Source organism: Scyliorhinus canicula, chromosome 3 (assembly GCF_902713615.1).
Source record: "Scyliorhinus canicula chromosome 3, sScyCan1.1, whole genome shotgun sequence".
NCBI lineage: Eukaryota > Metazoa > Chordata > Chondrichthyes > Carcharhiniformes > Scyliorhinidae > Scyliorhinus > Scyliorhinus canicula.
The window spans coordinates 132,796,873-132,809,056 of NC_052148.1; the positions used below are offsets into that span (position 1 = coordinate 132,796,873).

General features: G+C 45.3%; 1 protein-coding gene across 15 annotated transcripts in view; it reads left to right on the forward strand.

The window, feature by feature from the left end:
• Positions 1–12,184, forward strand: part of apbb2b (amyloid beta (A4) precursor protein-binding, family B, member 2b) — a 407,406-nt gene that overhangs the window by 379,490 nt on the left and 15,732 nt on the right. For all 15 annotated transcript variants that reach the window (XM_038791334.1, XM_038791322.1, XM_038791325.1 and 12 more), the window contains one exon: positions 1,817–1,931. In XM_038791334.1, coding sequence (XP_038647262.1) covers positions 1,817–1,931 — 115 coding nt within the window. The remainder of the gene's footprint in view (positions 1–1,816; positions 1,932–12,184) is intronic.

Consider the following 12,184-nt stretch of genomic DNA (forward strand, 5'->3'; position numbering starts at 1 on the left):
TTATTTCGGGTCCTTCAGTCTGATGCAACATTGTACAGTTGTATGTCCTCTTCGGAAGAGGTCTAGAGGCTTGTATAGTTGAACAATAATTGTTTATTACATATATATAGGATACAGTCCTGGCCAAGTGCTCTCCTCTTGTCGACTTCAACAAGATTCACCATTACACTCTACTACTCCCATGTGACTCTCTACATAATAATGTAAGCTGTACTGTTTCCCCGTAACCCTTCCAGCCCAAACATTCCAATACAATAGTCAGCTAATCAAATGAATGAAGAAATAAATGAGGTTAGATAGACATGGAAGGATTGGTGGTGTGTCAAACTCCAATGTGTAGGAGTTTGCGTAAAGCACTTCTGGACAACTATATCTGCAGCTTGAGCTTCTGACAAAAAGTTATCGACTTGAAATGTTAACCTGATTTCTTTCCACAGATGCTGCCTGACTTTGAGTATTTCCAGCACATTCTGTTTTTATTCAAGAAAGTTAGAATGCAGATACATCATTAATCTAAATAAATGACATATTCGCCTTTATTGCATGGGCATTGACTTAGAAGAATAAGGAAGTCTTGGTACACTAGTTCATGGCTTTGGTAAGACGAGTGTTGTGCACAGTTTTGGCCCCCATATTTAAGGAATGATATACTTGCATTGGAGGCAGTGCAGCAAAGATTCATTAAGTTGGCTCCTGAAAAACTGTGGGTGGCCTTATGATGAGGGGCTGAGTAAATTGGGTCTGTACTCTCTGGGATTTAGATGAATGAAATGTGATCTCATTGAAACATTGAAGATTGTGAAGGGATTTGACAGGGTAGATGCTTAGAGGTTGTTTCCACTGGTTTGGGGGGGGGGGGGGGGTCAATAACATGGGGGCACAGCCTCAAGCTGAGGGGTTGATTATTTCGGACTGAGATGAGAGAAATTTTTTCATTCAAAGGGCTGTGAATCTTGAGATGGACATATTTTTGGTGCCTCAGAGAATGAGGGATATGGGGTGTAAGTCATAAAATGGGCTTGCAGCTGAAGGCCAGCCATAATCAGCTCAACCGTATGGTCTAATCTTCCTACTTCTAATGTTCTTGTGCAAGACAATTCTTTAGTATAGGTGTTTCGAGATCATGAATTGTAGGTGATTTATTCTCATCCTCTGAACTCGGAGATTGGAATTCTGTGTTAACTGAGCGGTAAATGTTAGTTTGTAATTTACCTTAGACATAATTGCCTTTACTGTGTGCTTTGTTCTTGATGCTATTTCAAGATGCCACACACTGTAGCATTGGAATGATTGCTGCCAGGTGTTTTAGCAAAAAACACACCCATTTACATGAAATATTGCAATAAAATATCTGCAAAGTACACAATCTGTCTGGTTTATAATTTCCTGCTCTATAGGCTGTAAATTAATGTTGGCAATGTCAGTAAAGGAATACTTCATGCATTCTAACAATGTTTCTCTCTGCAATTTTAATGGATTGATGCCTCTGCCAAAATAAAATGAAAATTATGCAAGCACATTAAGCATTGGCCACAGATACCGTGATCAGTTATTTCTAAACTTATGATGCGCCTGAAAATAATTGTTAATTTTACTGTACATCAATAAAAGTTAATTATCACCTAATATTTGTATGATGATACTAGCATCATTATCATTTGTGCATAATGCCCTAGTGTTGGAAATAGCACATGCTTCTTCGTCTCCCTCAATTAATGAGAAACGGCTTGTCAAGTACTTGCGTCTTTCTCAAATGGTGCAACAAACAGCTCAGATAAATAATTGCAGCTAATATCTCGCATTCTTATTTGTGCAGGGATTTTGCCTATGTAGCAAGAGATAAAGATACACGAATCCTAAAATGTCATGTGTTTCGATGTGATACACCAGCGAAAGCCATCGCAACCAGTCTTCACGAAATCTGCTCCAAGGTGAGAGCAAGTATTCATCAGCTCAAGTCTCCAATACAAATAAAAATAACCATTGTTCACTCACCTTGGATGGTGATCAGAACATGCACAATTTCTCGGTATTTAATCAATTATGCCATTGCAATAATGACCAGGGCTATTTCATTCAGCATAAGAATTTCAGCTACTTTTCATCCTGAGCGACCATTAAAGGTAAAAATGAACTGTTTTTGTTTAAAGAAGGCATTTTATTTTCCATGGTTTAGAGGGATTTTAATTAAGGTACTTCAATCAGCGGATGTAAAGGGTTGGGGGCAAAGGAAAGTGGGGAGGTATTCACCTGCTTGCATACCCTGCCTGACCACGAGAATCAACTATGAACTTAGTAAATGATAAAAACAGACGGTATAAAAATCAGCAGTCATGTTGGAAGCATTGGAGTTGCAATTTTAACTGAATGGCATACAGGTTTGAACTGCAGTTATACAGGAACTGCAGTGTTGGTGTAACAAACCTTGATAAGCATCACAATTCCATAACTCAAGATAACTCCAGCTCTACCAAGGGCAACTTGCAAATCTTGATTTTTAGGAAGCGTTTCAACCCTGGTGAAGAAATGGAAACTGATGAAATAAACAAAAATTGCCCATGATGTTACTTGTAAAATGTTGTGGCCTCTCAAAGCACTCCTTCCTTTACACTGATGTTAAGGTTCAACTGTTCAGTCAAGAGCCAGGGAATCCAACCTGATTCTCCTACAAAACTGAGAAAATCTGTAATCTCCCTGTGCTCAGATTTAATTACAATGTTTACAGTTACAATTTAGTGTTTGTGTTCAACAAAAACTGTCCTGTGCTGACACTACAAATAGAACGTAAATGCAGCCTTTACAGACAATGGCTACCTGCCAATAATTGCTGAGCTGTAACCTAATCATTTTATCCCAGTCGAAGTTTGAGATTGCAGTATGAACCTAATCCAATTCACAACCATTTGAAGCTCAGGATCCCAAGTCCTTTGATGAAAGGGCCATCACGTATTGTTATGTAGAAGCTACTGTCCAACATTGTGACCAGTCATAATATGCAAAAATCTGTGATGTTTTTTGATGCTGAGTTGATTGTGAAATCAAGATAGAACTTTTGCATTCTGAATATAATCAAATTATTAATGCATGAATGGACATGTAAACAATACCTAAAGCTGTTACGCTTGGTATTTGACCATGTGCTCAAATCTTCAAAAGCATTCTTCATCCAAGATCCTGCCGCTTAGTGACCCTGATCTGTGGCATTCGAATGGTTCAGTTGCACAAATGTTTACAGCTAAATTAGTAACATTTCCCCACTCTTACTATTATTCATTTTCCTTTGGGTTTAGAAATGAAATGCTCTCAAATATTTTGTGGCCGCACTAATGTCAAATCGGAGTTTTAGAAAAGTGGTGCTTGAATCTTTTGACATTTGGTTGACTTTCTTGTTCAATCCAACTCCCACTGTCTAAATTTCCGCCGCTAGAATGGATCAAGGCAAAGTGGGAGGAAGAGTTGGGAGAGGGTATGGAGGAGGAGTTCTGGTGTGAGGTGCTCCGAAGGTGAACGCCTCCACCTTGTGTGCGTAGCTGGGGCTGATGTAGCTGAAGGTGGTGTACAGAGCGCACATTACAAGGGTGAGGATGAGCCGGCTCTTTGAGGGTGTAGAAGATGTGTGTAAACATTGCAGGGGGGGCCCGCAAACCATGTTCATATGTTTTGGTCCTTTCCAAAGCTTAGTAATCTAGTAATCCAAAGATTACTAGAAGGAAGTGTTTCGGTAATCTCTGAAGTGGTGCACGTGAAACTGAACCCGGGCCCTCGGGAGGCCATATTCAGGGTGTCGGGCCAGCCGGGGTTGGAAACGGGAGCGGAGGCAGATGTAGTAGCCTTCGTTTCGTTGATTGCCCGAAGGAGGATCCTGTTTGGGTGGAGATCAGCCTCTCCACCCTGTGCCCTGGCGTGGCTGGGGGACATGCTGGAATTCTTAACGCTTGAAAAGGTCACATTTGAACTTAGGGGAAGAATGGAGGGTTTCTACAGTTCATGGGCGTTATTCATTATGCACTTTCGAGAATTGGATGACATCGAACATTAGGGGGGTTTGGGGCTGGGAGGGCTGGGGGGAGGGGGACGATATGTGTTAATGGTGACTATGGGTGATTCCTGATTCCTTTTTGTCATTTGTTTATGTTAACATGCGGGCTAATGTTTGGGGTTTGGTGGGAGGATGGGATCATTATTGATATGGGGATTGACATTACATTCGCTACTGATTATTGTTTATTGTTGGGTGTAAATTTGGGAACAAATGTGAAAAAGGAGAAGAATAAAAAATATTATTTTACAAAACTATCTAAATTTTCTTCCTGATCCCCATGTTAGCTGATATTATCAACAATTCCATCTCCTTTCCTCCTCCCCTTCAAATCTGCTGTCATCGCCACCCCCCCAAATCCTTCCCATTCATGAATTATTGGCTCTGGAGTCTCCAAGGTACTATTCTTGGCTCCCGTTTATTTCTCCTGTTTCTGCTGCCCTTTTAGTGTTATCATCTGAAAGGAGATTTTCCATTCAACTTCAGGGGTGGAATTCTCCGACCCCCGGAGGTTCGGAGAATCGCCCAGGGCCGCGTCAATCCCGCCCCCGCCGTGTCCCGAATTCTCTGCTCCCTGAGATTCGGCGGGGGGCGGGAATCGCGCCGGTCGGCAGGCCCCCCGCGGGGATTCTGCGGCCCGTGGTGGGCCGAAGTCCCGTCGCTGACAGGCCTTTCCCGCCAGCTCTGGTACCGGCGGGATTGGTGGCGCAGGCGGGCTCCAGGGTCCTTGGGGGGGGGGGGGGCGGGATGATCTGACCCCGGGGGGTGACCCCACAGTGGCCTGGCCCGCGATGGGGCCCACTGATCGGCGGGCGGGCCTGTGCCGTGGGTGCACTCTTTTTCTTCCGCTCCCGCCATGGCAGGGGTAGATGAGACCCCCTCCCCTGCGCATGCGCTGGTATGACGTCAGCAGCCGCTGACGCTCTGGCGTATGTGCGGACTTCCGCCGACTGGCGAAGGTCTTTCAACCCTGGCTGGCAGGGCGCCAAAGGCCGTTCGTGCCGGCCGGTGGAGCGGGATCCACTCCGGGGCGGGCCTAGCCCCTAAAGGTGCGGAGAATTCCGTAACTTTGGGGAGGCCCGATGCCGGAGTGGTTCACGCCACTCTGTCCAGCCGGGACCCTCCGCCCCCCCCCCCCCCCCTCCCCCCACCACCCCCCCCCCCCCCCCCCCCCCCCCCGGGTAGGGGAGAATGCCGGCCCAGGTTCCTGCAGGTGGTGGGGTCCAGTTTACATGCGCTGCAGAGAGCACCCACAATGGAAGACTTGGAGTAGGGATAACACACCAGGCAGGTTTATATGCCCTCCCCCCCTGCCTGCCTGGGTGCAGCAGCAGTCACAAGCCCACCTCGAGGTTATCCGTCCCTCAGTGGTGGTCTGGCTGCAAAAGCTGTGTAATAGCTTGCACCTTAAAATAAGTTCCCTTCCATTGCAACCTGCTGCTTTGAAACTGAAAGGCACCTGCACGATGGCGGAATTGTCTGACCCCCCGCAGGGTCGGGGAATCGCCCGGGGCCGGCGTAAATCCCGCCCCTGCCGTAGCCGGAATTCTCCGCCACCCAGGAATTAGCGGGGGCGGGATTCGCGCCCAGCCGATCGGCGGGACCCCACGGCTATTCTCCGTCCCGCGATGGGCCGAAGTCCTGCCGCAGTCAGGCCTCTCCCGCCGACGTGGTTTAAACCACCTCTGTGCCGGCGGGAGCAGGCGGCGCGAGCGGGCCCCGGGGACCTGGGGGGGGGCGGGGGCCGATCGAACCCCGGGGGGTACCCCCATGATGGCCTGGCCCACGGGCGGGCCTGTGCCGTGGGGCCTCCACCATGGCGGAGGCGGAAGAGACCCCCTCCACCGCGCATGCGCCGGTGGTGACTTCAGCGGCCGCTGATGCTCCGGTGCATGCGCGGACTCACGCCGACCGACGAAGGCCTTTCGGCCAGCCCCGACTCCGGGCGGCTTGGCGCCAGTCGGCAAAGCGGGAGCCACTCCGGCGCGGGCCTAGCCCCTAATGGTGCGGAGAATTACGCACCTTTGGGGAGGCCCGACACCGGAGTGGTTGGCGCCACTCCGCTATGCCGGGACCCCCCGCCCCACCGGGTAGGGGAGAATTTTGCCCCTGATCTATTATGCCATGTGGTCTTTTAAAATTGGAAATGATGAGAAACACAGGAATTAAACCTGCACGTGGAGTCCCACTAGATATCAGATCCATCACCTCAATCACTCAGCCACGACTAGGTAACATTTTAAAATTCCTCCAATTACCAGAGTGGAATTTTAACCTGGCCCCGTAGATCATTAGCCTGGGCCTCTCTTATTAATGCACTCAGCATAGTGAATGTTACTGGATTGGCGATCCAGCAGCCTGAACTAATTAATGTTCTAGAGACATGAGTTCAAATCGCAACAAGGCAGCTGGGGAAATTTAAATTCAACTAATTGGATAGAATCTGGAATAAAAATCTAGAAATTACCAGACTGTCATAATATCTTTACGGAAGGAAATCTACCATCCTTGCCTAGTGTTGCCTGTGTATGACTCCAGATCCACAACAATGTGGTTGTCTCTGAACGGCTTTATAAGATGGACTAGCTAGACACTCGGTTGTATTTAAGGAGGTAACTCACCACCTCGTACTCAAGGGCAGCTGAAGATGGGTCATGAATGCTGGTGTAGCCAGCAGCGTTTGCATCTCATGAATGTATTTAAAAAAGCAAAGAACTTCTCTATCCCCCTCTCAGCTCATCTACTTCTGAAACCTTTAACCATGACTTTGTTACCTTTCACTTCAAAATCTCTCTCACCTTACCTCCCACATGCATCCTCCATAAACGTGGCTCATCCAAAACCTCTGTTTCCCTTACCCTAATTTGGACCATCACCCTTGTGCTCAATGACCGATGTTGGACCTCAGTCTGGCAACACCTCAATTTTAAAATCCCCCGCCTTGTTTTCAAATTCCACCATGGCCTCACACTTCCCTATTTCTGTAATCTCCAGCCTTGCTTACAGCCCTCAGAGATATTTATGCACTCTAATTCTGGCATGTTTTAAAAAAAATATTTTTATTCTCCTTTTTCACATTTTCTCCCAAATTTTCACCCACCAACAATAAACAGTAATCAATAACGAATGCAATGTCAATCCCCATATCAATAACAACAATCCAATCCTCCCACGAAACCCCCAAACAGCAGCCCGCACGCTAACATAGACAAATAACAAAAAGGAATCAGGAATCACCCATAGTTACCATTAACACATGCAGCACCCCCCCCCCCCCCCCCAACCATGTTCAATGTAATCTAATTCTCAAAAAGTGCATAATGAATAATGTCCACGAATTGTAGAACCCCTCCATCCTTCCCCTTAGTTCAAATTTGACCTTCTCAAGAGTCAAGAATTCCAGCAGGTCCCCCCATCATACCAGGGCACAGGGTGGAGAGGTTGATGTCCATTCCAACAGGATCCTCCTTCAGGCGATGAACGAGGCGAAGGCTACAGCATCTGCCTCTGCACCCGTTGGTCCGACTCCCCGAATATGGCCTCCCGAGGGACCGGGTCCACTTTCACGTACACCACTTTAGAGATGACCCCAAACACCTCCTTCCAGTAATCCTCCAGCTTTGGACAGGACCAAAACATATGAACGTGATTTGCTGGGCCTCACCCGCAACATTCACAAACATCTTCTATCCTGTCAAAGAGCCAGCTCACCCTTGCCCTTGTGAGTTGCACCCTTATATACCACCTTCAGCTGTATCAGCCCCAACCTCGCGCACAAAGCACGGTAGCACAGGTGGATAGCACTGCGGCTTCACAGCGCCAGGGTCCCAGGTTCGATTCCCCACTGGGTCACTGTCTGTCTGCATGCTCTCCCCGTGCCTGCGTGGGTTTCCTCCGGGTGCTCCGGATTCCGAAGACGTGCAGGTTAGATGGATTGGCCATGATGAATTGCCCTTAGTGACCAAAAAGGTTAGGAGGGGGTTATTGAATTACGGGGATAGGGAGAAGTGAGGGCTTAAGTGGGTCGGTGCAGACTCGATGGGCCGAATGGCCTCCTTCACTGTATGTTGTTGTATAAACTCTTACCCTCACTTTGCCTTGATCCCATCCAGCGGTGCCTTCTCCTCTTGCAAAATAGCCCCATAAACCTACACTAACCCCTTCTCCAGTCCCCCTGTCATCAGCACCTCCTCCAGCAATGTGGAGGCTGGCTCTACCGGGAAGCTCTGTATCTCCTTTCTGGCAAAGTCTCGAACCTGCATGTATCTACATATCTCCCCCTGCTCCAGCCCATACTTCGCTCCCAGCTCCTTCGATCCTGCAAACCAACTCCCAAGAAACAAATCTTTTAGTGTCCTAATTCCTTTGTACTCCCATCTAATTCTGGCATGTTATGCATCCTGAATATGAATCGCTTCACCATTGGCAGCCATGCCTCCAGCTACCTTGACTCTCAATTCTGGAAATCTCTTCCTGAACCTCTCTGCCTGTCTAGCTCTCTCTCTCCTCATTTAAGCTGCTCGTTAAAATTTAGTTCTTTGACCAAGTTTCTAATTATCTGACCTAATATTTCCAAATTGTGTCTGATACATCTCCTGTGAAGCACCTTGGGGATGTTTTACTACATTAAAAGTTCTATGTAAATGCAAGTTGTTGTTTTAAACAGCAGCATTGACAGCATGTAAATTGGTATAATAAATGTGATTGATGTTTAAAAACAGTTTCTGCTGTTTGTGCTTTAATGTTCATTATTTGTTAACTTATATTATTTTGAGTGATCAAACATGAAAACCAAAGCAAATTTAGTTTGTCAGAAATTTAAATGGATTTACATTGCAGTTGAATAGTTTGTCAGAACAAGTTGATTTTGCCACTAAATGTAATGTTTTTCCAACCACTAAATAGGGTTTCTGGAAGTAATTGACTGTAGTGATTAGAAGAAGTTGTCATTGCGAATGTCTGTTGAGTGATATGGTCGTTCAGTGTTCTTGTCTTTGGCTGATACAATTATTACAACACCATTCAAATTGGAGATTAGCATTTTCCCATGTTGCTGTTTTAGATATATTCTGTATTCATCAGTCTATATTTGTGCAGTTAGACATTACTTTCTCTGAATTTCAAAATGTCTGTATGGCGAACCTGATACCATGTACTCATTAGTTAACTGAATTTTCCTCTTGATTGAGCAGTTTATTTATGCATTTGCCCGATGTTGGTGTAACCGCGCAAAGATTGAAGAATTTCAAGTATAAGTAGTGTTTAATGTCAATCATGTTTCCGCAATCTTTTGCACTGGTTTTAAGAATATTGCACTAGAAACCGATCTAACCCACAAACATGTCCATGCCCCTAGGGTGAGTTAATCACATTTGGGCATTTGCACCCATAGAGCATGTTTGTATTTGGGGATGCTTCAAAAATTAAGCCAGAATTTTTGGTAGCCAGGACACTCATGACTACATTTTGAATGGATTTTCAATGAAGCCTCTATTGTACTCCAATGTTCAAAGTCATTTTCAGTCATTTAATGTTTATTTCTTGTGATTATTCTTCACATGCAGGCCAGTCATTGGTTACTAAATATATAGTAGACCAGTTGTTATTCAGATAGATAGATATCCCTGTAACTATGCTGTGCTTCACAAGTCCTGAAAGACATGCTTGTTAGGTGAATTGGACATTCTGAATTCTCCCTCAGTGTACCCAAACAGGTACCAGAGTACAGCGACTAGGGGATTTTCACAGTAGCGCCATTGCAGTGTTAATGTAAGCCTACTTGTGACACTAATAAAGATTATTATGATGTTGGGGATCTCATGACTAGAATGTAGGGGCAGCACAGTGGTTCGCACTGATGACTCACAGCGCCTGGGATCTGGGTTTGATCTGACCTCGGGTGACTGTGTGGAGTTTACACGTTCTCCCTGTGTCTTTGTGGGTTTCCTCAGGGTGCTACGGTTTCCTCCCACTGTCCAAAGATGTGCAGGTTAGGTGGTTTGGCCTTACCCCACCCAAGGGTGGGATTGCATGAATAAGGCAGGGGATTGGGCCTAGCTAGGGTGGTCTTTCGAAGGGTCAGCGCAGACTCAATTGGCTAATGGCCTCGATCTACAAAGTCGGGGTTCTATGTATTCTATATATTCCAATGAAGGAAATGGGAATTAAATCCAATAGCAGGGCTCTGAATTGATATGTCTTTGGATGGTGAGCTTTTTACTGTTGTGGCTGAACCCATCTAAGTAAATGTTGAATGAATTGCACACTTGACACACTTGTAAATGGGTGTTTAGGGGTCAAGTGGTAAGCTATTTGTCACTTTCTGTTAGTGTTCCATTTCAATTTCGAGTTGGCAGTCAACCCCCAAATGTTGATAGCGGTGAACTCAATTTTGCAAACGGCAGAGGCTTATTTTTGTTTTGAAAGCTCAGGGGACATTGTCTTGATTATGTTTTCCAGAAGATCATAAGAAATAGGAACAGTAGTAAGCCATTCAGCCCCTCGAGCCTGCTCTGCCTGCCACTCAGGAGGATCATGGCTGATATGACATTCCTCACATCCACTTTCCTGCCCTTTCCCCTTAACCCCTGATTCCCTTACTGATCAAAGATCTATCAATCTTGGTCTTAAATATACACACTGACTCTGCCCCACAGCTCTCTAACAAGGAGTTCCAAAGACTCACCTGCCTCAAAGAGAAAGAAATCCTCCTCATCTCAGTCTTAAATTGGCACCTCTATATTCTGAGACTATGCCCTCTGATCCTACACTCTCCCCTGAGGGGAAACAACCTCTCAGTATTAACCCTGTCAAGCCCCTTAAGAATCCTATATGTTTCATGAGATCACCTTTCATTCTTCTGAATTTCAATGAGTAGAGTCCCAACCTAAATCCCTCCATACCTGGGATTATCCGAGTAAACCTTCTCCGAACCACCTCCAATGGGACCAAAACTGATCACGGTACTCCAGATGTGGTCTCACCTGTACATCTGTACAGTTGCTGCAAGACATCCCTACTCTTATACTCCAACCCCCATGAAATATGGCCAACACTTCATTAGCCTTCTTGATTACATGCTGCACGTGTGTTAGCTTTGTGTTTCATGCACACTTACTCCCAAATCCCTTTACGCTGCAGTCTTCTGCAGTTTTTCTCCATTTAAATAATACTCTGCTCTTTGTTCTCCCTTCCAAAATGGACAACTTCACATTTTCCCACATCATACTCCATTTGCCAGCATTTTGTTCACTTAACCTAATAATATCTCTTTGCAAACTGTTTATATCCCTCCCGCCTTTCCATCTATTTTTGTGTCGTCTGCCAACTTAGCTACAGTACATTTGCTTCCTTTCCCCAAATATATTTGGTAAACAGTTGCAGTCTCCGCACTGCTCCCTATGGAACCCCATTAGTTACAGGCCGCCTGTCTGAAAAAGAACTCCTTATCCTCACTCGTTGTTTCCTGCCCATTAGCCAATTCTCTATCCATTCCAAAATACTACCTCCAACACTATGGACTCGTATCTTTTGACTTAACCTTTTGTGAGGTACCTTGTCAAACACCTTCTAGAAGTCGAAATACATCACATCTACTGGTTCCCCTCTATCCACTCCAGTTGAGACATCTTCAAAAAGCTCTAATAAATTAGTCAGACACAATTTTCCTTTCATTAAGTCATGCTGACTCTGCTTGATTAGATTATGGATTGTCCAAATATGCTGTTATCACTTCCTTAATAATTCATTTCAAAATTTTATTCCAAAAATAGAAGTTCAGCGAATCAGCCTTTTGTTACTAGCCTTTTTGCTTCCCTCTCGTTTTGAATGGGAGTGTCACATTGGCAGTAGAACAATGCAGATAAGATGAGTGCATGACCAATCAGAAAAGAAGATTACAACTCAGAGAGTTGGAGGACCAATTGAAGAAAGGGAACAAATTAAAGAGTAATAATAAGATGGGGAGAGAAATTCAAAATGAGAGAAAAGAAGTTTAAAAAGTGGGAATAAGCGAGGGAGGGAGAAAACCAGCAAGGAAAAGAGAGATAAAACCAAAGAAGAGAGCAAACCAGAAAATCTGGCAGTGGGGTGAAATGGAGGAGGGGAGTGAGCAAATCAGAAAACAGAAGGAGACATAGTAGAAAA